Source organism: Leptodactylus fuscus, chromosome 3 (genome assembly GCF_031893055.1).
Source record: "Leptodactylus fuscus isolate aLepFus1 chromosome 3, aLepFus1.hap2, whole genome shotgun sequence".
Classification (NCBI taxonomy): Eukaryota; Metazoa; Chordata; class Amphibia; order Anura; family Leptodactylidae; genus Leptodactylus; species Leptodactylus fuscus.
The window spans coordinates 140,906,157-140,932,157 of NC_134267.1; the positions used below are offsets into that span (position 1 = coordinate 140,906,157).

The window sequence follows — 26,001 nt, forward strand, 5'->3', positions numbered from 1 at the left end:
ACAGGGGGCATGTCCCCTTGTCTTTGTGGAGGTTTTACATGGAACACCTATTTTCACATATTTTTGTATGGGCCATTTATATATTTCTGTGGGTTTATCATATCTCCCCTTAAACACCTCCTCTTAAAACTAAATACATTTAATTACTTTTATCTTGCTCCATAACTGAGACCCCTTATCAGATTTGTGGTCCTCCACTGAATGTTTTCCAACTCTAGAACATCCTTTCTATGAACTAAAGCCCAGAACTGAACTGCATATTCCAGATGGGACCATACAATGACTTTTAAAGTGGTAATATTACCTCTCTGTCTCATGAGTCCATACCCCTTTTAATACATGACACTATCTTCTGCCCTTAGAAGCAGCTGATTGACATTACATACTGTAATTTAATCTATGATCTACAAGTATACCCAAGTCCTTCTCCACCAGTGACTCTCCCAGTATCCAGAGGCATAATTTTACATTTATCCACATTGAACATAATTTGCCTTGTCAATACCCAACGTATAAGTGCCTCCTTTATGTTTCTCTCTCCATTATAACCACTCCCTGGTTTGCATGAAAAAAAGCACAGCAAAATCGTAAAAAAAGCAGCTTCTCTGCAACATGAGGTCTTAGCTTAAATATTCTGTATATTGATAGAAATGGTTATTGCCTAGCTCCCTTAAACACCTTGTGGGTACAATATAGATGTAATTCGTTCCAACCTTTATGATCATTGCTTAAAACATTTCATTGATGTATTGATTTCAGTAATATACTGTAATTTTTAGTCCATTGCTTCTATACAGCTAGTAATTTGGTTATATATGTATTGTACTACCTTTTTTCTGTAGCCTATAAGGTTAAAATATTACCAGATTGTTTTCTGAGGTTAATCTCTTATTATATCCTCTGGTAAACGTGAAATTGACATTTCCATCATGTTAACTGAGGCTTCTGTCATGTTACTATACATAATGTTGCTTACTTTGGATGACAGTGACATCCAACAGACAGCAGCAAAATATGTGATGTGAAATATTGTCTCAAATTTCTGCAGCAATTAGGAAAACGTCTTTCTTATAATAAACAGACACAAAAATACATCATACAGTATATGAAGATGTTTAAGCAAAAGTTGAAGACCAAGTTTAGCCTGTGCCCTGAGGTCTTCCCACCTGTATATGTATATTAATTTACCTACATAATGTTGGTAAAGATATTAATATAATTTGGACACAGCAATATAGAAATAAAACAGAATCTATAATAAATATACCATAATGTATACAATTATAAAATAGACACCACTAAAATACTCTATCATACAGCTGGTATATGTACTGGTCACAGCACTGAAACATGTAAATCCCTGTAAAGTGGATGGGATTCTATTGAATTGCATCCACACATGGCAGAAATATACCAGTAGCAGAAATGCGGCCGATTTTCAAAACCATTGAGTGGGCCCTCAGGAGTATTTTGTATGGGGGCCCATGGGGATACCGTTCCAGCTCCATTTTGGTGTTTTAATTTATATCTTATTGGATAATTTCATGGATAAGGTTCATGGTTTATATGCCACTTTATTCTCTTCAGTTTTTGATGAAGGTTCAGCTGTGGTAATCCATGAGCAGGTTCTATGTTGTTTTGGTTTTCGGCCTAGCAGCATTTTTCTGTCAGCTGATTGGTCAGCTGAGTGTTGTCAGGAAGATTTCCCTCACAGATATGGATTCTGCCCAGCAGCATGCTAAAGAGCTGATTGGACAGCTGTGCTAGATGGCGGGAAAAGCACCAATAAAAGGGAGAGTTGTTCCAGCTGTGGCTCAGTCATTTCTATCACCCCCCCCCCCCCCGCCATTCTATGAACTGTCACGTTGCTTTATTAGTGGGGAAGTTTAGTCTCCCAGCTAATGCTTGGAGGACTGGTCTTCATTGAATTTCAATACTGATTTTTAATTATTTATTGATTATTTTATTATATGGAGATTATTATTATTTATTCAGTTATGATTTGATTAATTTTAATTAAAAATTATATTTGGGTAACCCCATAATAAAACGCATCACGGCCTATTTATCCAAAAAGAAATTGCACCTGTCTCTTATTTATTTCATAGGTTATTTTAGTTTATGGTTATTTATATTCATTATTTTGGAGCACATTGGGACGTGTATCACCAAGCATCTTTGCAAATTGCAGCATGTCAGTTATACTGGCAATTTCCCTATAGGTATAACTGAAGCAGTAGGTCCACAGAAGAAAACTCTGTGGACTTTCTGTGAAAAACGGTGTGGGAAAAATCACAATGCAATACCACCGCAGTTTTTTCTTCATCGCTTTTTGGCTGCAGTCCGCTATGTGGGACCTTAACTTCACAGTATCTTCAGCACGTCCCATCAATATATAAAAAAAAATTATAGTACACTATAATACATCAGCTCTCAAAGCACTACTTTATAAAATATTGTTTTCAGGGTTGGACCAGTCTATCAATATCAGAAAATTCTCTAATAGGACCAGGCTTTGGAACAAAAATAGAGCCAGAATACAACAGTGCCTCAAAAGTTCAACAGAAGACAAATCCATTGGAGCGGACTGTGAGACTACAGTTGTTTTACGTTGTATACTGCATAAGACAAGTACCTCTACCATAATGCTTAGGCTTGACTGAACAATCACAGATTATATAGTAACGTATAATATTATAGGTTTGTTACTTCAGCTGTGTATATAATTTGACATACAATTTCCAATTTCAAGCCTGAAGGTTTATAAAATGTGTTTTTTTTTTTCCAATAAATGTAACTTTATTTTTCTGCTACTATGTATGAGTGAGTGCAAGTCTACATTAATGGATTTAGGAATTACCTTGCAGACATCCCAACATTTTAATTCATGTGTATATGAAGGTTTTATTTGTTTTTTCACTTCCTTTGTACTTGAGTGCTGTTCATGTTAGGGTATATTCACATACAACAAATTTGTTACAGAAATATTTGAGATTTCAATTGTATTTAATAGATTTTTACTTGCAATTTTTCACCTGACATCGGTGAACTTGCTTGATCTCCTGTCCTGCTAAGCTAAGGGCAAGTTCACATGGTGGAAAAGTTTTTCACCGTGTGTTTTTTAGGCGCAGCTAGCTGTAACGGGAAGCCAATGTAGTGCATTGGTATTCCGTCGCAGCATCCCGCTCCTGATTAAGCCCAAATGAATGGCCGCGGATGCCATGGCTGAGTCAGCTACAGAATCTGTGGCAAGATAGGGCATGTTGCTTCATTTTTACACTAGGTAGCTAGCGGAAAAAAAAGCGAGCGGCTCCCATTGAAGTGAATGGAAGCCTTTTATGCAGGCGGATTTTGATGTAGATTCTGCCTCAAAATCTGCACAAAAATCTGTGTGAACATACCCTAAGAGATAAACTAGCCACTCTCATGACATTCAGATCATGGCCAGCAGGAATGCCTGGAGTACATCTTCTCAACATCCTTTCATTTTAATTGTCTCTCTAGGGCACAGGTTATGGGCCAGAGTCAGAGGATTCTCAGTCGTAGAGCTTTACATGCTAATATGTCTCAGATTAGCCAATTTCTCATTTGAAATTGGTTCCATTGGGGAAAGTCCTTGTGAAAGTCTCTAATATTAAATTAGTTCAAAAAATTATTTTGAACATTCTGTTTTACAGAACCCATCAAAGCAACTTATATGTGGTGAATTACTGTTCGGGTATATGGGTAGATTTCCATTGCATTTGATGTTTATTCTTGGCGGGATCTCTTGAAATGGTCCCACTAAACTGTCAGACTGTCATTATACCTCATCTACTGTATACATATAAAGTATAAAAACAACATTTTTTCTCTTCTATGCAGTCATATTGAAAAGCACACCAAATTACACATTTTCAATATAGTAGGGCTGACAAATCACTGAAACACATATACCAAGGTGACTCTTTTGACATATATTTGGCTATTAGACTCTATTGAAACATTGCTATGTATGTCAAGACATTTTCTCAATGTATAAGCTTTGTAAGTAAAACTTTTGGAAAAATCTCTATTGCTGACTTCAAGAATTTTTCTTGACATAACAGATTATTATTATCGAAATACATGAGTATGGTTAACCATTATAATTTTAATTAGACGAATGTACCTCTGGCAATACAGCTTAGGTCAGAGGTCCCTATCTTTTATCAGTCAGTGACCAATTCCAAATAAGAGTGGTGAGCCATACTGAATATCAACAGTGAGAACACCCATGAAGGGGCTCCCCTCCCAGGGGTCGTGAACTGTAATAATAAAAATAACATAAAAATATAGCCCTGTTTATCGTAAAAATGGAAAAATCATTTGAATAACCCAAATGCAGAAACTGGTATAGCCCTCAAAACCACATGTACATAAAAACCTGAAAATCACTTAAAGGGGTATTCCCATGAACATAATGTTACTTATGATTACAGGTACAGTGATTAATTGTTGCAGTCATGTTGTTATATTCTCATATTGTATTGTTCAGTATATGTTGATACAGTCACTGATGTTAGGAATGACTGAGAACTTGATGCTAATCTACAAATATAGATATGATTATGTTCATGAGAATACCCCTTTAAGGCTAAAGCCCTATGTAGCAGGCCATAGGAAAAAAGAGGAAAATCCGCTTCGAAATCCGAAATCGCAGTATGTCTGCTGCGGATATTTTTATGCAATGTGTGGAAGAGATTATTCTGAATCTCATCCACCTTGTAGGTAAAGTTGTTTTTGCAACATGGGCCATGACATAAGGCCAGAATCAGGTGAATGCATGTTTCTGAAGTGGTTAAATAAATCAGTTTCCTTCTTTACTTATCAGACTGATCTACATTTTACATCTACATAAAAAATAGATATGTGGATGGGAGGATGAGGCTGTAGGAAAAGGCACACAAATAACTGCAGCTGCTACACTCTGAGTCAGGGACAGCTTTGAACTTTACTATGTTTCAAGATACCCTACCACTGCACAGAAAGAGGCAAATATACAGTATCAATTAACCAGCGAGCGCAGACTTCTCCCCTCTCCAGAGCTTTGTGTATGTAAGGTCTGAATGAAGATTGCAGCCTAATAATAATGGAGAAGGTAACATATGCAAAGTCTCTTATATTCACCTTTTCTATTTTTTTTATGAAGATTGCATAGTGGTTTTAGACTTACAAGCTTCTATTTGGATTCACAATCTATGTGATTATTGGGGAATTTGGTAATGTGACATTTTTCCTCTACTTTTTCTCTTCTTCTGCTATCTGTGTTGGGAAGGGGATGGGGTGGTCCTAGGGGTTGTTTCTGGGTCTATTATTTTTTACATGTTTTGGTCCTATTGTTTATTCTTTGTTCAGCAAGCAAAAACAAAAAAGTGTTAAATGTTAAATGGCAATGATATGGTTTTGACCATGACAAGTTTTATCTGATACATCCACTATAAAACAATAGTATCTGCAGCCATGGAAAGCTGGGGAGCCACATGCGATGGGAGAACACTGATAAACAGGGGAATAACTACCTTGGTATCGGCAGCCACGGTGCCCGGGACATTAGGGGGCACAGTGGCAGCTGCTTCTGCTGCAGAATTTCTATTTATTTTTTTAAATAGGCCATTACCTGCTGATAGGCCCTATTTATTTACTGATACTGGTTCCTGCTCATGGCCGCCTACGCTTCCCCTTCTGCGGAGGTGGCTGTGAACAGGAGCCAGGATCGGCCCACAAACACTACCATTATACTCAGGGGGTCTTTTCCGAATCCCCCGAGTATAATGATTGTAGGCCCAGGAGAGGTTAGAGAACATAAAAAAACTCTGTTACTTACCTCTCCTGGCTCCAGAAGGATTCAGGCCTACTTGTCCCAGACGTCATATGGGCCAGGGCTTGCATCCTTATGCGTCGCAATGCAAGCCCCAGCTTAAGTGATGTCTCTTCCATCATTGAAGATGGCCAACATCAGCGGGGAGTGCGCCGGAGTCTGGGAGAGGTAACTAACAGTGATTTTTATGTTTGTATTCTCCCCTGGTTCTCCGATTATTATACTCTGGGGTCTGTTCCTGGGCGGTCCACAATGGCTCATAATACTGTGTGCAGGGGCCACTATGGGGCATATTACTGTGTGCAGGGTCCACAATGGCTCATAATACTGTGTGCAGGGGCCACTATGGGGCATAATACTGTGTGCAAGGGCCACTATGGGGCATAATACTATGTACAGGGGCCACTATGCAGCATAATACTGTGTGCAGGGGCCACTATGGGGTATAATAGTGCATGCAGGAATGCAGGGGGGTATGGTTGGTCGGGGTCTTCAAGGGGGAAATCGGTCAAGGGGGATCCATGTCAACAGTTCACCACAAGGCCCCACCATTCCTAGTTACTCCACTGCTGATAGAGGTTACTAAAAATCCGTATATTTTTATACATTGACAAGTAACCTGTAGTGTATTGCATTTTACTCTTCCATGTGATACTAAATACAGAATCAGTATTATTTCAAACATATGTATGACATGTCTCACTGCATCAGTTCAACAGAGCAAAGCAGTTTTACACAATTTAATAGTATAAGCAGGGCAGACAATCCATATGCACTATCCACAAGGGCCCAGAAGATAATAATACTGTTTACTACTTCAGCTATACATACATACTATTAACTCTTAGACTATACATAAGGGGCTGAGTAAAATAAGTTTCATGGCTTCAAATTAATGATGTAACCACCACAGAAACTGGCTTACTTGTAGGGGGGTTGCAATGGGACCTAAAGGAAGGGAACTGTGGTGGCCCCTTGCGGAGTATGGGTCACACATACCATTGCTATTTAGGATCCCTCTATACTTTCTGTCCTTCTTTGAATACTAGGCATAAAACTGTATGTGTGGCTATTAAAATGACATGATATGGCTAAGATATTAACTGCATTAACTGGATTGACTATGCATTACACAATTTTCTCCATGCTGACATTTTTTTGGTCCGAAATCATGTGACGTTTGTATATAAATACATGAAGCGATAGAGATGAGTCAATTGTTTCACTTGCTTTTACATTTTGGCAAATCATTTCACCCATTGCATTCCATGAGCTGGTGAATCTGTGAGCTGAAGAATCAGTGGAAACCATTTGCTCATCTCTATATACTGTTTTTACTTCACAAGAACACATAGGATGTGTGACTTGGAGTGACATTATTTATACTGACCTTCGGTCTTCTTCCGCCAAGAAAGTTTTCTATCCATCTCAGTATATATCCCTCAAAGCCATTTTTGTTAAAATTCCTGTATGGTGCAGTGGCAATTGCCTTTTGGAAGTCCAGATAAAGTCCACTGCCTCCCTCCCATCTGATCTCTATGTTGCGCTGTCGAGGAATTAAATTATATTTGTTAGATGTTGTTCTCTGGGACGTCTCTCCCTATTCTAATTTTGAAAAAAAAAAAACAAAACTTGAGAGTCTTGAGTAGTTGATACCTTTTTTAATGGCTAACTAATAATGATGGTAGATTACAACGTTTCAAAGCTCCCGGCTTCTTCAGGTATATCTAAAAACAATTTCTGAAGGATGCATCACTGTATCGGAAACCAATTGACCGCCCTACCTACCTAAGATGGGATAGCTTTCATCCTAAACACATAAAGAACTCCATTGTCTACAGTCAGGCTATCAGATACCATTGCATATGTTCAGACCCTGCAGATAGAGACAAACACCTTGGGGGCCTCAAAGCACATTCTTGAGGCAGGGTTACCATCCAAGAACTATTGAGAACCAAATCACCAGGGCCACCAGAATACTAAGATCACAGTTATTAAAATACAATACCAAACAGGAAAACAATCGGGTGCCCCTGGTTATCACATATAACCCACACCTGGAGATGCTTAGAGGAATCACACGCAAATTACATCCACTACTGCAAAAAGACCACGTCTAAAATCCATATTTCCAGACCCCCCTCTCCTGTGCTGTAGACAGCCATCAAACCTCAGGAATATGGATACCAAATTCTAACAGAGAATATAAGTTCACCTGTAACCCACCTAATGTAGTGTATTTAATAATATGCACTAAATGTTCCACAGAAGATCTGTATGTTGGAGAGACGTGTCAGAAGCTCAGAATGAGAATTAATTCACATCGCCATACAATTAGGGAATAAAGAATGGACCTTCCCGTGTCAAAACATTTCTGCAATGAAGATCAGAATATCACCAATGACATGAAAATTTTGGTTTTAAGAGGGAATTTTAAATCTAGGAAAGAGAGACGGATTTATGAGTACAAATTTATGACCTTGTTTAACACACTCTCTCTCTCTTGAGAGGGATGAATCTCTCACGTGGGTTCATGGCATCCTACAGAAATCACTGAACTGAGACAGCCAGCCATAAAGACACTCTGTGAACTGATAAGAACATCAAAAACTGATGAATTGTTTAGTTGTTAAGTTGTATAACCAATAACCTTCTTCTATACTCCCTCCTAGAATTCTATTCCTATGTGTCCTTCTTGTACATAAATATGCATCCTTCAGAAATTGTTTTTAGATATACCTGAAGAAGAACCGAGAGCTTTGAAACATTGTGATCTACCATCATTATTAGATAGCCATTAAAAAAGGTATCAACTACTGAAGACTCTCAAATTTTTTTTATTTTTTTTATATTTCCTACCCACTGGCTAACACGGTACAAAGAAAAACATTTTCCTTATTCTAATTTTGATATTTGTGCAATATGAAGCTACTACATTATGCTTCAAAAAGGAAATCTGCATTACTATTATAAATACACTTATATCTCCAACACAGTCATGACTCCTTTATTACTAAGCCATTTATCTATATAGTAATATAAATTTGCAACGCTTTATCTCTGAATTAGACGTATCAGGTATACAAATTTGACTACAGATTACAATGACTATTTATTCTTTACAAAAAATTAAGTCATTTCAGGGGTTGTATGGAAGAAGAAAAAGTCTCTTTTCTCTGGAAACAGTGGCATTCCTGACCAAGGGCTATGTTTGGTATCGCAGCTCAGGCCGTTTGTATAAATACTGCAGCAGTGGCCCATAGCCTATAATTATATGTAGAGGGGCAAGGCAAGTTACAATGTGCCCTGGTGAATTTAAGTCATAAAAGGTGAGTTTGAGGTGTCCCTTTTGTGACCAGAGTGAAGTCATTACTTAATTTGTGCAAATGTGCTATTAAAAAGTTGGAAGATATGACTCATGTGATATATGCACAATTTTTAACTTTTTCATTTCTCTTGCCACTTTTGAAATGTGGCACAAAAAGTGCACATGGTTTTTCTCTTGAATGGGTATGACATTGAATTTACTCTGAGTTTTAATATTACCAATACTACTACTATTACTGCTACTACTACTATTACTGCTACTACTACTACCACTACTATTACCAATACCACTACTACTATTACTGCTACTACTACTATTACTACTACCAATACTACTACTACTACTATTACTACTACTACCAATACTACTACTACTATTACTACTACTACCAAAACTACTACTACTATTGCTGATACTACTACAACTATTGCCGATACGACTACTAATAATACTGTTACTACTACAACTACTACTACTATTACTGCTGCTACTACAATTACTACTACTTCCAATACTACTACTACTATTGCTGATAATACTACTACTATTACCGATACTACTAATAATAATACTATTACCACTACTGCTATACTAATACTACAACTACTACTACTAATACCGATAATACTATTACTACTACTACTGTTATTATTACTACTAATTCCAATAATAAAAATGTTAATTGCTCCAAATATTTGTGTTCTGAATTTAAATAAAGATATCATGTTTTAATACACAAATTGTTGGCCTCCACAAAAAACAAAAACATTTTAATATTCACAAATACAAAAGTGCTTTATGTGATGGACACACATTATGCAAAAAGACCAACTCACCCCATGAGGCAGCACCAAACTTCCCATAAACCATACAGTGTAAAAATGTAAGATCTGACTAGTTATCAGGTGATCTTGTGACTTTGACTTAATAAGCACTCCCTCTATATGTTTATTTTCTGGACTATCTTTAAGGTACATCATGTAAATTATGGTGAAAGTCTCCTTACCTGGAGCTGTATTTGGGAGTTATTCACAACTCCTAGTCCTCAGAAGTATCATTTGACCAAAGCTCTGACTGTCCAACTGAATGTTATGGGTGAATAGAAAGTCATTTTCTCTATTCCTATGAGACTCACATAAAACCTCTCATTGGAATTATTACAGAAAATTACTTTCTGCCCACATGAGATGGCAGTGACAGTTGGAGATTCTTTTTATGGGTCACAACTACAAATACTGGCCAGGAGATTTGTTTGTTTTTTTTTAATATTTTTTTTTAATTATATGTAGATAAATTTTTGTGAGAGCTGTCAATTGTTTAATTAAAATATGATGATATCCTTATGATATGCCCACTGTAAGGCACATTCTTCTAAATATGTCTATGTCTGTATCCCCCATACCATTATTTGCATTGCAGAACAAGAAATTGACTAGGATGTATCTATGTTCAACAACACAGCTTAATGATTGAAAGACTTACAAAACATAACTCAAACTCTTATAGTAAGCCTTGCAGGAATGTATGGGTTACAAATTGTATTATAATCACTCGCTGTAGAAAAGTATTATGTAAATGTAATTTAGACATTGTAGAAAAGATATTGCTAACTTAAGGAAAATATATATGTAACAATGTTGCTTGTTTTTTGATAGTTTTATCTTTTGTTAATACATTTTGTACATGCAGATGTTAGAGGAAACAAACAGGAATCAATTAAAGTAACCAGGCTGGAATGAAAAGAAAGCAAATGGTACTTTGTAGAGAGCCACTGGCAAACCTTATGTTATAAATGTACAGTGCATTGTTGTGTGTAAGTAATTTTCTCCATGGCATCATGCCGGGTATGATTCTCAGTATGCCAGTATGCTGTAACCTAACTGCTCACTTTAAGTCTCTAGAGTTATGTTCTTTTTTATAGTCTTTAAATTATCTGCAAATTTTATCCTAGCTCTTTACAGCATGGGATTAACGGCTGTTTTGTAATTTCATGAAACACAGGTTGACAATATGTGTTCATAAATTCCATTTCCGTAGCTTTCATGGCAAATAAAAGTTACTATGAATGCCCTCAAGAAAGATCTGCTGAGATGAGAGATCTAAAGTCAGCAATGACTGAACCTGTTCATGATAATTATTGCCATCTGTTCATTGTACTGTAGCCTACAGATCCTTTATGAATCCAAATATACAAACCTTGGATATATCACTTGGCTAATAAATGAAACCTAGCCTAAAAATATGTTTTATAACAAAAACAGGGTCTGCTTAAACTATGATTGTATAGTCATATGAATATGAATTGTGAACAAGTCATGCTGAGTTCACAGAGTTTTTTGGTCTGGATTTTGACGCAGAATCCGCCTCAGAATCCGGCTCCAAAAAACACCTTCCTTTGACTTCAATGGGAGCTGTTCACTTCTTTTTTCCGCTAGCGTTTTTTTCCTGCTCACGGAAAAAAGAAGCGAGCTGGCCGTTCTTGACGTGGATTCCACGGCTGAATCAACGACACTCCCTCCCGACAAGGCCCATTCATTTGGGACTAATCCGCGGGAGGTGTTTTTTGGAGCCAGATTCTGATGCAGATTCTGCGCCAAAATCCGGACCAAAAAACTCTGTGTGAACTCAGCATTATAATATTTCTATTCTTATAAATAATTTCTCCTTTGCCTTCAACGCAGTTGACTACTTGCTCTTGTTACAAATTCTATTGTTACAAGGCATTACAGACTTGGGTCTCTCATGAATCTATTCATACCTCCTGCACATTTAGCTTTCCCCACTCACACACCAACACCTCACCACACCACATCCTTTCTGTAGGTGTTCCTCTGTTCTCGAACTACCGCTGTTGTCCATCTATACCCTCTGTCTAGGCCAACTCATGGGGTCCAATGACTTTCAATACCACTGTTATGCCGAAAACAGTCAGCTATGTATCACAGACCCAGACATTACCACTTTTATCCAGAGCTCCAGAATGCCTAACAACTATAGCCTCCTTCTTCTCCAACTTTTCAAATTCAATATACTGTAGAGAATGGAGTTCATCAACTTTCTCCCACCACATGCAGCCCCCTACCTGACCTAAGTTAGCAGCCACACGTATGCCTTGGGGTAACTTTTCATTTTGCCCTATTCTTCAAACATCACATCCAAGAACCTAACGCTTCCTGCTACTTCCAACTCAAAAACAGTCATTGAATCTGCTCTTTCCTCAGTCCTGAAACTGCAAAAATGTTTTGTCCATGCCCTCATCATCTCATAATTGGGACTACTGCAACTTCCTTCTCTGTGACCTCCTGGCAAATGCATTCACTCCCTTCCAGTCTACCCTCAACTCTGCTGCTCGTTTAAATTACATCTTTTCTTTTTAGTTTTCAACCTCTCCCTTCTGCCAATTTCTTTTACCCATTGCCCAGCAAATAAAGTTCCCCACATATAATCTCCAATCCTCATAAGACCTGTTTCTTCATTCAGCTTTTCCCCTACTGTATCTATCCTCCTTCTCCTATAGGTTGTAAGCCCTTGTAGGCAGGGTCCTCTATCCCACTCTACTAGTTGGTCACTAAATTAGTCTATTATAGTTGTTTTTGTATATGTGTATTTTGCGTTTTGTATAAGACCCTCTTCAAATGTAAAACACCATGGAATTAACGATGCTCTAAAAATAAATAACAATAATAGTGGTGATAGTGCAAACAGTATTGCTGTTTGTAAATTTATTAAAATTCAATAAAATTCTTAATGGAAAAAAACCCCCAAAAACAGTATTCCTCTCCAACTTGATCTATAGTTAAAATAGTCAAGTAGTAATATGAGAATACTGGTAGAATCTCACTCTCATGCTTGATTTTACATGATAAAAGAGATTTTTGTAATTTGTTTTAAAAATATGCTTTGAAATTGGCATGTGTCTATTAGTCTGGGTGGCCTTCCATTCACACTAAAAGGTCACATTTTCTCTTATTGCCTTGTCTATTAACAAACATTTTCTTATTATCAGTTGTAAGAACAATCATAGATAGAAGTAATTTTCAAGAAAACATGGAAAGGCAAATGTTACTAATTTGTCTAATATTTCTGAGGGCACAAACTTTTCATAAGTTAGTAGATGTTCTTATATGGCACAATGTGAATGAAGTCCCGCAGTGCCAGCATTCACAGCTAATGTCCTTAATCTACAAAACAAAACATGTTCTGTGTAATAGTTTGATGTTGTTCAGAATCCCACCAACTGTGCAGAGCTCTCAGTCAGAGATCAGCCCTACTATCCATCTGTCATATCATTGAAAAGATCAATCTTATTACTTGTGTTGTTTCTAACTGCCTGGAACACAAATAACCTACATGATTCTGGATCCTACCACAGTCATTAGACTTTACTATTGGGGTACAGTTAGCTGTGATAGCACAGCTGGCCTGTAAATTTTCTACAACATTGGTAAAATGAGTAATGTCATCGGTGTTCTTAAAGTACTACCCTTAAACTTGTTATATTTGATAGCCCTTCTTTTTTAAGTTTCACAACTACTTTTCAAGACTTCTCTAATCCAAGTCATATAACATGTAGAGCTCTACGGGTTAAAATATACAACATCTTTATATCAACCCTTCAGTTAGAAGCATAAACTCAGTGGCATATATTGTACAATATTGGTGCCCTTAATAATCTCCTCTCTAACGAATCTTCTTGATTAACAGATTACCATCAATAGAGAAATTAGTATTAGAAACCTCAAAATATGTTTTCTTATCATTGAAACAGAACAATGTCTCTTGACCCCAGACAATAATAATGCTGAATTTATGGAATGTCAACGCTCATTAAGTGTCAAGACCCACAAAGCAACTATCTCAAGATGAGTATTGGGTTTGTCTAATATCTGTAATCATGTTTCAAAGCACATTTAGTCTGATATGTGCACCTCAAGCAAAGATCCGCACCTCACCTACCCCATTCTGTGGATAGAGCAGAGCAGGGTTTGGAACAGGCCGACTAATTTACTAAAACTCATTCAAGTTTCATGATATGAGTTAGAATGGTTTCAGCCTCTTTCTCAAACTCTCGGTCCCTGTGCCAGTCGGGCCATTTAGTTAGACTGGCGTATGATACATCAGTCCTAATAAACATTGTATGGTAGACTTTATATACCAATTGTATTTCCTTAATAAAAACCTGGAACCCCCAGAGCTTAATAAATCAATCAAATGAAACATATATGTTGTTATTTTCAATAGCTTTATTATTAGAGATGAACGAACAGTAAAATGTTCGAGGTTCAAAATTCGTTTCGAGTAGCCCTTCAATATTCGACTACTCAAATCGAATATCGAACCCTATTATAGTCTATGGGGGGAAAATGCTCGTTTCAGGGGTAGGCAACGTTCGATCAAATTATACTTACCAAGTCCACGAGTGAGGGTCGGGCTGGATCCTCCAAGAAGTCTTCTCCATGCAGCGTCCCCGCGGCGTCTTATGGCTCTGAATTCACTCTGCACTACAAGCGGACATGCACAGTCGGCTCTGCCCAGGCCCGATGCCTGGCAGAGTGAATGAAGAGCCGGAAGATGCCGCGGGGAAGCTGCACGGAGAAGACTTCTAAAGGTAGGAGAAGAACCAGCGTTGATTTTCCGACTGTATAGCATTCGGCCAATCAATGCTGGTTCTGCATCGAACTTTTCCATTCAAATAGCGAGTGGTACTCGATCGAGTACGAGTATTTTGAATACCGTAGTATTCTAACGAATACCTACTCGATCGAGTACTACTCGCTCATCTCTATTTATTATTTTAAGCAAACTTAACCTTTTGAGTCATATTTTTGTTTTTTATTTATTAGTTATAAAGGTGGTTTATAATATTCTGTTGTTACTATAACAACTGAGCTACAGAATAGAAATCTGTATGTTTCCTATATTCCCAGGTCTTGGAAATTATACTTTATACATGTGATGCATTGTTTTTATTACTATAAATAGTTTACTGTGCATGTATTCCTCTGGCTAAATTTGTACAAATAGGGTAGTGGAAATATTCTTCATTTTTTTTTATGAAGTCCATATTTTGGTTCATGTTATTGCATGTAATGTCAAGATAAATGTACATTATATCTTGTATCACATGGGCAAAATATTTCGTAATTCAAGGTCACAAAGTAGATGTGTGGTATGTTATTGTGTCATTTCTAATAACCTATGTATTGTACAGCGAGTGATAATGGACATATACCTAGAGAGATAAATAGATACATAAACTATTAGACTAAAATGGATAGATATTGGATACATATTAGATAGCTAAATCACAATGGATAAATGAATAGATAGAAGATTTTAAAATAAAATCACTAAAAATATGTCAAATTTGAACATATTCTAAGAATACATTAATTACATTGTTTGTTTTTCTGATTATCACAATAAACAATTTGTCTTTTACTATTACCATTACATTTTCTTGCTTTATTGCAGTAATACCTGGATGTAATTACCATTATTTAATTATGCACATATGTGCTGGTGTTAATTACTGTCACATCAAACATATTTTTATACATTGCACTTTTGTTGGTTACACAGTGAATACCCAAATACATCTTTTTAGATGGATTATTGAATGGGGATCCATCACAAATATCTTCTGTTTGTGTCCGTTATTTGATATTTTTTTTCCCCATTCTTCATTCTGAGCATGTGAAGAGGGAAAAACAGATTGCGAAATGGACAAAAACAGATGACGAACTTTTGGTAATCTGTTAGTGTCCACCTTACATAGACCTCAATGTTTACAAACAGAAACATGCAGATGGTTTTTACAACCCATTGAAATCAATGTTCAAAATCAGTTTTTGAGGATTTTGAGATGGCTTTAAAAACTGATTTTGTTCAAAGTGCCAAGCGTAGATACGAACCCAGTCTGACATACTTTATTTTTTAATGGTCGTCATGCGTCTGAATGAAAATCAATTCCTGTAAAATCAATTCATGTAAATGAGGCTATTCACATGACTGATTATTTGATGGCCCATTCTAACAAACAGCTAAAAGATAGGTCATGTCCTATTTTTACTAATATTCAGGGATCTCTCAGTAGACTCAAATCGAAAAAAAAAACAAAAAAAACCCCTCAAATCACTTCCCTATTTTACATATAAATAACACCAAAATAAGTAAACATCATTGACATTACCATTTCTGAACAGCATCAAACATTAAAATATAAGTATATTTATCCACTATGGTGAAGGATGAAAGGGGAAAAAATAAAATTGCCTAAATCATTTATTTCACCACTTTTCTCAAAAAAAGAAAAAAATGGATAAAAATAGAGAAAAAGTAAAATATATCTTCAAAATGGTATTAATTAGAAAGCTACAGCATTTCCTTTTTTTTTTTTTTTTTTTTTTTTTATTAAATGTAGATTGTGAGCCCCACATAATCCCACAATGTACATTTTTCCCTATCAGTATGTCTTTTGGAATATGGAATGGAAATCCATGGAAACATGGGGAGAACATACAAACTCCTTGCAGATGTTTTTTTTTATTTGCCCTTGTCGGGATTTGAACACCAGGACTCCAGCGCTGCAAGGCTGCAGTGCTAATGACTGAGCCACCATGTGGCCCAAAACTGCAGCATTTCCCACAAAAAGAGTCTGTATACAGCTTCATAGACAGAAAATTTTACATATATCAGAATACGGGAGTGCATACAAATTTTATAATTTTTTCAGTATTAAAATATAACTTACTATATAAATCAAAATTGTACTGATTTGTTGAGGATTTGGATGCCTCATGTCACAGATTTGTTTCAGGTCGAACAAGTTTGGTAACTTTTTTTGCCACGTTGTCTTCACTGAGGCAAAAAAGCAGTGTTTTGGCATTGTGAGGTTTCAGACTCAAATACACATGGCAATTGCAAAAAAGCAATGGCTTTATTAAAAAAAAAAAAAGATGACTTTTAAGTGGTTTAAACCACTGTCAGGGGTCCTAAGAAGCTAACTATCCAATTTCTAGCTCTCTAAGGCAAACACAGCCAAAGTTATGTCAAAGTGAAAGTGCTATGTGTCTATGGAAAAATGGATAGTAAGCACAGGATACAAACTCAAAGTTTTGGAGGAAAGGTGCTTGCTCATTGTTTTTCACACATACATTGTGGTTATATTGCAAAAAATAATAAGTTCCACAGGCTTGTTTTTATTTGGGAGGCAAATTTACAGCTGTGAGCCTAGTTGAAAAGTGATGAAGAGTTGGGTTCTCAAAAAAAAAAAAAGAAGGCACAAAAAATGATCCCTTTATTGAGGCAGATCTGAAATCAAAATGGTTTTAGCCAACACTGTGACGCAAACAGTGTGATATAGTGGAATGAGATGGACCTAGCTGCAGAACAAGTCTGGCTGAATGGTGGCAGTGGTGGTAGCTGTAGCAACTTGAGTGGCAGTGCGGCATGGAATTAGATGATGGACCAGGTCACAGGACATATCTGGTAGAGTAGAGGTAGCTGTGCCAAAATTACTGGCAAGGCAACATGGAAATAATATGATGAACCAGGCCGCAGGACATGTCTGGCTGAGTAGTAAGATTTTCAGGTTTGTGCAAAGTACAGCCATTTTAGTTAATCCAAAATGAATCCTCTTTTCTTCGGTTTCATTAAAAACTGAACAATTTGGATTATTCAGGTTGAACCCGGCTCATAAAAAATCAGTTTGCCTATCTCTAAACTTGACCCTTACTTTATTTGCATAATTTCTACATGACTATGTGCAGTCTTCTAAATACTTGTTTTTAGCTTTCATTTCTAGGTCTATTGTCCCTTTAAAGTGTGCCTCCAATAATAAAACAAATTTATATAAATGAATACTAAAGGTGAATATAAAAAAGTTTGTTATACAGTATATCTTAATAAAAAAAAATGGTTATTTCTAAATTGATAAGACTGCTTTCCTCTTTTTAGAGTATTTCTAACATAGAAGCCAATGGAGAGGTAATTGAGTATGAAGAGGCTGCTAGAAGAAAATGACATACTTCTGCTAAGTTCTGCTATATATGGTGAGTCAGAGAACTCTTTTGACACTACTATATGTATTTCATACAGTGATAGGGAGTTATTTTACTGAGGCAATAAATCATTTGGTAACTGGCAGCAGTCTCCTCCTCCACCTTTCCTTTCCATAGACTTCTATGTGTGGGGTTGACTGCAGGTGATGGAACTGTGCTACTCTGAAGTGAAGAAGAGCAAAACAACCTGATTTATGGAGAAGGAAGCATTTTTTTCTTTAACAAGATATATTACAATGTTTCTTAAATTCACATTTACTATTCATTTATTAAAAATTGTTTTAGAATTGACTATGATTTATAACCTACTGGTAGAGGAAATTGACAATAGATTTAATACAATTTAAAATTCAAGATGTAGCAAACGTTCTTTGTAGAAAATGCAAAGTAAAATAAATACATATAGAATATGGAATTGATTTTCACGCTTCCTTTTTAACATGTTCCACCAACTGTGAAGTTACTGCATTAGTAGAAAATGGCTAAAGCTAAGCCTTGGAAAGTAAAGCTTTACAGCAGTTGAACTTTTCTGATCTCTCTAGATCCTTAATAATGTTGTCAGTGCTGATCAAGCATCTGCCAGTGTTCTCCAGACCTCCTGAGATATCTAGTAGTTTTCATTCATCATCATAGGGCCAAATAATTGAAGCAATCCGTGCGCTCCAGGGTAACTCTGTCAACTGTCATACTTACTTGTCTATGATACTTGTCTGTTAGCATGGCTTGGTTTCTTTGGTGTACTCAGAGAGGGCGCAGAGAAGGCACAGATGAATGTTCTTTTCTAGTCAGGGCTCACTTTTGTGTTGTGTTTAAGAAGAATACGACTTAAGAGAGATATGTTGGTGCAGTCTTCTACTCCCAGTGAAATGATGTGTTCTTTTAAAATCAGAACTTTGCATATTTCATGAGAATACATATTAATGACTTTAAGATGTAACAGAAAGGTTGTCTATCTCTTTTAGATAAAATGTCATCTAAATTAAACTTCAAAACGGAAAAGACTGAGCAACAGCTCTATGTCCACTGCCCGGCCGACTAAACAGTCAGTCTCGGTCAAATGTGAATTTGAATAATCTATTCATTGAGAAATGTTAAAGCAGATTTCACTTATCTACTGCAAATGGAAAGTCAGTAGAATGCAATTTAGGAAAATGCCAGCAGCCTCACCTCAAACATTAGCTGTGCTACTATCATTTACTGCATATTAAAGAAGTACCTGGGATACAAACTTGCTGTGCGGAGACAGTGCATAAGTCTGTCCTGCAGATTCAGGCCATATTATTATTATAAGTGATGGTGATAGTAGTAGGAATTAACTGGATCCCAGCATATCAAATCAGCCCTGCAGAGGGTCTCCTGAATCAAATAGCGTTTGATGTTTCGGCCCCCCAAACCCCTTCAGAACTGAAGCGATCCCTTAAAAAGCAGGTTTTGGACATTTTCTTGAAAACTTATAAGCCTCCTAACATCCTAAAAAAAAATAAGTGTGCATGACGATGATGCTAACATAAAATAGAGAGATGTTAAACGTTACCTATTCTGTGTGATATGACCATCTGTTTTACAAGCTAACAAATGTAAATTTTGAAATCTGCTAATTTCCAGTTTTTTTCTGTAACCTTTTTGGAAATAAATTCTAAACATATCACTACCATAAAGTACAATGTGTTACTAAAAAACCCCTCTCTTATTGTAGGTACACACTATTGTTTCTTCTCTATTGTTTTGGTTCATCAGGGGACTCGAACATCAGAGAGACAGACCACTAAAACAGCAGTTACACATGGAGCCCCTGCGAACCTCATTGACTATATTGGGGTCAGATTGATGACTGTCATTTTTAAGCTGAAGCCGTTGGAGGAAAATTCCTTTGTGCAGGACTTTTTCCTCCATCCATTTAAGGTGGACACTGCTATGGAGACTCTGGCTTAGATACGAGAGTAGCCATAGAATTACATGGATAAATAGAAGTATTCCAAAGTTATTGTGACATAAAATGACACATCTGATTTGAAAAATTGGGCTGCGTCTTGAAGATCAAAACTGGTTGCATCTTTGAGGGGTTAATGTTACGTTCCTATTCCATAAAAGGATTGTCTCCTACCTCTATCACAGCAAGGTAACAGTTTTTTGTAGTTTTGTTTCAGAGGGGTTGTAGCTCTTTTAGGATATAAAAAGTAGATAAAAAATTTATGTTTTCATTTTGATATCTATAAAGTATGTGTCCTAAATATAATATACGTTGTACGTACAATATCTGGATTAGACATATGTATGGGTCAAGTTAAAATATGTAGTAACCGGTTTAATTAAGAAATAGTGTACATCTCTTCCCTTCTTATTGATGAAATGGTTTTGTTCCTCTGCCTACTATATTTTATGCTAGATAATTCTCTCCCTGACTGCTTATGTTATCTAGCATTGGCACAGTCTGCAGATTCTGACAAGACATGGTTTGCATACCAATTTCTTTACATTGAGCAGTGCAGCAAACACAATATTAAGCAGATATATTATGGGAAGACTGCTTTTTGGAAATGTCTCACTTACAAAGGGTACATTATAATTATGCTATTAAACTTGCTACAAAATAAAGGGCAAGCTTTAAATGTGTAAATTCCTCCCATTGCTGATAATGTTATGTTGTGAATCTTATTTTGCACTGTGGAGCAATTCTGGTTTTACAAACTGTTTAATTTACTACTTGTGACATTGCTGCAATATGCATCTGACCCAATATGTTTAAAGGAACTTGTCAAGGCTATTTGGACACTAACCATATGTAGGTCCTTATGTCTCAAATAGCCTACTCTTAGGGTGAGTTCACCAGGGTTTTTTTGAATCAGAACCTGAGGCCGCCTCAGGTTCCGATCCAAAAACCAGGTAGCGACGACTGAAAGCTGGTGCACTGCACTCTGCTCCGGATTAGGCCCAATGAATGCGCCTAGTCCGGAGGAGGGAGTTTCTTCAGGCCGAATTGCGAGGCGACTTGGCCTGAAGAATGAACATCTCGCTTCTTTTTTCCAGGAGCCGGAAGAAATGGTTCCTGGAAAAAAGACCTGAGCAGCTCCCATTGACTTCTGGGCAGGGTTTTGAGGCGGATACGGCCTCAAACCTTGACCAAAAAACTCTTTGTGAACTTACCCTAAATCCTGTCATTTCCCTTAATAAAAAAAAATGGGGCCTCAGCCTTATAATCATCTGGCTTCAATAATCCTGGTGCCTGTCATTCATTGAAGCTGGAGGAGTACACCTCAGCCATGTGACAATGTGCATGTGCTGACCCTCACCTGCGTGCACACTAAAGCGGAGGTAAATTCAGTTCATTGAACAACTGTGCAGGAGCTGGAAACACCAGAGATCACCTCAATGAATGTCAAATGATTAAGTATAAAGGTTTATTTATTTCATAGCAGCCATTGACAGTGTCAGGAATAGGCTATTTGGGACAATAAATCACCAGTCTATAAGAAACTGTCGGCAATTTAGTGTCCCAAATTTACTTGACAAGTTCCTTTAAACAGTTTCTGATAATCTTGTACCCCCATTATAAGACATTCATTGCCACTCTGGAATCATATTTGGGCTTTGCAGACTGGATATACATTTCTTGTCCTGACAAATTCAACAAATTAATGTATCTGTTGGAACAAACTGAAGGCATGCTCAAGATACACCGTGTATAGTGCACAAAGACATTGGCAAAAGGATACGGTATGATGTCTACTGACCAGACTACAATTAGAACAACGGCATGCTGTTGATAAAGGTATCATGATTTAGTGCAACTTTCCATTGCACTTTATAGGGCCCTTGAGATGAGCGAGTATATTCGATCGAATACCTCTGCCGCATAGCTTCCGCCGCCAGGGAAGATGGGAGGGGCAGTAAAAATTTGACGCCCCAGAAGTGTTTTTGCATCTGGAGCTATGCAGCGGAGGTATACAATTGAATATACTTGCTCATCTCTAGTAATTACATATTAAGGTACAAATTTTCACTTATACCTTTTTCTGGAGTGTTTCATCTGTGGGCATTCTCATTTGATGCTCCAACAATAGTCAGCCATCATATGTACATCCCATCTATCTTGATACCATGCCTCCATGACCTTCAAATCTTGGTGGAATCGCTCACCATGCTCATCACTGACTGCACCAAGATTTTCTGGGAAGTTAGCAAGATGGCTATGTAAAAAATGCAATTGCTCATGTTGCAACCTAGCAGTTTGAAGCTCTCCATGAGTTACTGGACAATTTCGGCATAATTCTGTGCTCGTGTATTTCTAAGAAAGTCTTTAACAATGTTTTTAAATGCCAACCAAGCATTATTTTGAATTTCTGACATTGTTCCAATGAAACGTTCATCTTTAACAAGGTGCCGAATCTGTGGACCATCAAAAACACCGGCCGTTATGGGGCATGGGTGTATAGCTTATGGTAAACTAGGATATTCTATTTCACATTTCTTTTTCTTGTTATATCCTGACATTTTCACTACACAAAAGTAACAATCACTTCCCTGATCACTGGGCTCTCTCCAAATTATAGGTATACCTGGGGCTGGAGCTCAGCCAATCAGGAAGCTTCAAAGCAGCAATAGAAACCCTGAGAGGTAAAGCCTGCAGAACCTTCTATGCCATCAGAAGACAACTGTACCACCCAAAACCACAGGTGAGGGTCTGGCTGAAGATATTTGACGCAGTCATCTCCCCGATCCTTCTCTATGGCAGCGAGGTTTGGGGCCCAGCCACCTACCCAGACCAGTCAAAGTGGGATTCCAGCCCAACAGAGAACTTCCACATGGAGTTCTGCAAATACCTGCTCCATGTCCATCGCAACACCTCCAACATGGCCTGCAGGGCAGAGCTAGGCAGACTCCCCCTATGGCTCACCATACAGAAAAGGGCGCTAGCTTTCCAGGCAAACATCCAGGGGAGCAAGCCCGACTCCTACCACGACCAAGCATGGCTAAGCCACCTGAGCAAACCAGACACCCCCCAACCAAACAGCCAACCACTAAACCAAAAACACCAACAGATGATAACCAAGGCCAAAATAAAGGCAACCACAGAGGCAAACAGAGAGCGGTACATTGAAGAATGGAGAAACGAAATAAATAACTCCAAAAAACTCACTGTGTACCAGTCATTGCAAAGGGACTGCACCGTGGCCACCTACCTGGAGAGAATACGCCACCCCAAACACAGACAGACCCTGAGCCGGTACAGACTGAGCACCCACAACCGCCCCACCCCACCTCCCCATATAGCGGTCACCAACTAAGAGGAAATCGAGACTCCACAGACTGTTATAACATATATTTTCTAGAACAGTGATTCCCAAAGTGGTCCAGGTGGACCCCCAGGCGTCCATGGGAGACTCGACGGGGGTCTACGTAGATGTATATTTCACACTTTTTGACGAGTTTTGGAAATATGGTAGAACTGTAGCAGCAGGGGGTCCACCAAATCCTGTAAAATGTTGAAAGTGGTCTATGAGAAAAAAAGTTTGGAAAACTCTGTGCTAGAATATGTAAATATTTATATAATGTATATGTAAATATGCACATGTATATATTAATATGTATATGTTAATATGTAAAGATATATATAAATATATAAATATGCAAAGATAGATAGATTTAGATGGCAACTTAGGCAACCACTTAGGCAAGGCCTAACTTTGGTATTTAAGGCATAGCCATAGGGCATGCCATAAATGCTTTCTTGCACAGATTTCTCCATAAGTCTCATAGATCTTAATGAAAGAGGTTACATATAAGTGTTGTCAATGCTCCACTAAATTTTTTGGAGAATGTAGCTGGGACTTGGTGACTGGGTGTCAAATACTAATCTTTCTCAATATGTGATGGTCCCAAATATGGGACATGAACTTATCAGGCTTTTATGGCATCTCTGATGGATATGTATAAATGCCTAAGATAAGAATACTACTTAAAATTCGTCAGGAAAGTAGGACCCATTAACTAAATATAAATATGAGGAAAAAAAAAATCTAATTTCTGTGCTGCCAGTGTTGTGGTTTCATACAATCCTATGAAGCAAAGAATTACAAATGCTCTTTTTTTTTAATAAAATGGATCTGTCAGGTTAATATTGTATGCTACTTTATGTGAGGGCAGCATATTACAGTTAAGGGACTGCTAGGAGTGCAGGAAGAACATGTCGGAGACACAGTTCATGAGCCGGCTGGATTCATGAAGAAAGCGCTCCTTCATCTCCCTCACTCCTTCAGGCAGTATTGGACAAGTTGCAGTGTGGTGGGGCAATGGTGAGGCTGTGTGGTAATGTGGTGTATTGTGAATACACCAGTCTTAGAGTTTTGGCTAGTAGGAGTAGCTGTAACATAAGCCCTTAAGTACAGCTACACATTATACTTACAGATCTGTTTTTGCTGCTAATGTTATTGTGAAAACCCTTTTTATAGTGACATGCATTGCATGTTAACACAAATCTTATGTTCTAGCAATTATCAATGTATAAAAAGATGTGTTGCAGAGAATTACACATTCTTACAAGAAAGCAATATATTTGTTAAAAAATTGTTAAACACCTCAACATTAAAAATGTTATGAAAAAATTGTTAAAACACCCCAAGGAAAATAAAAAGATTGGAGACAAATTGTATACAGTTGGCACCTATGCCAGTCTCTAAACCTGAATAGACTATAAGTGTGTATGTATATTATAGATTATTGTCTCCCTTTAACAACAGTGAATTAAAGGGGTTGTCCCATGAAAAGCATCCTATCTATACTGCTAGTTTATGTGGATTTAAGACTTTTCCTATCAAAACTGCTTTGTTTGGCCGCTATCTTAATTTATTCACTTTATTGTTTACATTCAGTTTCTATGGCCACGGGGCTTATCTGCTCAGTTCCCAAGTGACTTAGCTCCCTACTAAGGGTGGAGAGAGGAGCTGAGTGCTCGGCAGCAGCTCTGAGCTGTTTATCTGACAAGTAACAGAGCTCCTCAGATAGAGGAGGGGGGAGGTGAGAGCTCCCGCTTTCTGATTCTGGTTTAATTGAATTTGGATGAGAAGGAGTCTGTTACCTCTGTATGTAATGCAAGCTAACACAAATCCAGCTCTGCTACATCAGCTTCTACATCAACTTCATACTGTAGTAATGCATTTACAACCAATCCCTCATTACTGACTGCAAACATAGCAGATAGCAGAGCAAGTGAAACCCCGCCCACCAATGTGCCGAGAAAATCAGGAAGTGAACAGAGCAGACAGCCTGCAGGTTGGTGAACAAGAGTTATGGGAATACCCCTTTAATATGTATAGTCTAACAGGCACAGGAATTATTGTTTCTTACTAAAGAGATTCAGAACTGTATGGAGACTTGCTCTTCAGGCAATGCTTCATGGAATAAAGTACATAAATTAGCTCATATAGTTTGCCATTGTGTCTTATGCTGTACAGTTTCCAGTAAATCATATATGGGTGGCAGTATGTATTTTTAAAGGGAGTCTGTAACTAGTAAATTGGTTATAAAGCAGAGATAGATCTATAGTTTCCAAATATATCTCTGTTATTGAGCTTATACCCTCCTTTTGATGTAAATTGATGTTTTATTCATGTGCAAATTAGGGGACAAATGGTTTAGGGGTGTGGCTTAGGAGGTCTCAGCTCTAGATTCTTGGGCAATGCACTTTCCCTTCATATGCATATGAGTGCAATGTGAGTTACATAAAAATGAGGCTCCAAAGCTGAATAACTGAGGCATATATGGAAACTGTAGAA

At 37.4% G+C, this 26,001-nt stretch overlaps 1 protein-coding gene across 7 annotated transcripts in view; it reads right to left on the minus strand.

The window, feature by feature from the left end:
- The window catches only part of DLGAP2 (DLG associated protein 2), a 748,630-nt gene that overhangs the window by 274,445 nt on the left and 448,184 nt on the right, over positions 1-26,001 (minus strand). For 4 of the 7 annotated variants that reach the window (XM_075268423.1, XM_075268421.1, XM_075268422.1 and 1 more), the window contains one exon: positions 7,230-7,385. The exons of the other annotated variants lie outside the window; for them this stretch is intronic. In XM_075268423.1, coding sequence (XP_075124524.1) covers positions 7,230-7,266 — 37 coding nt within the window. In that variant the 5' untranslated portion in view covers positions 7,267-7,385. The remainder of the gene's footprint in view (positions 1-7,229; positions 7,386-26,001) is intronic. 7 annotated transcript variants of the gene reach the window in all.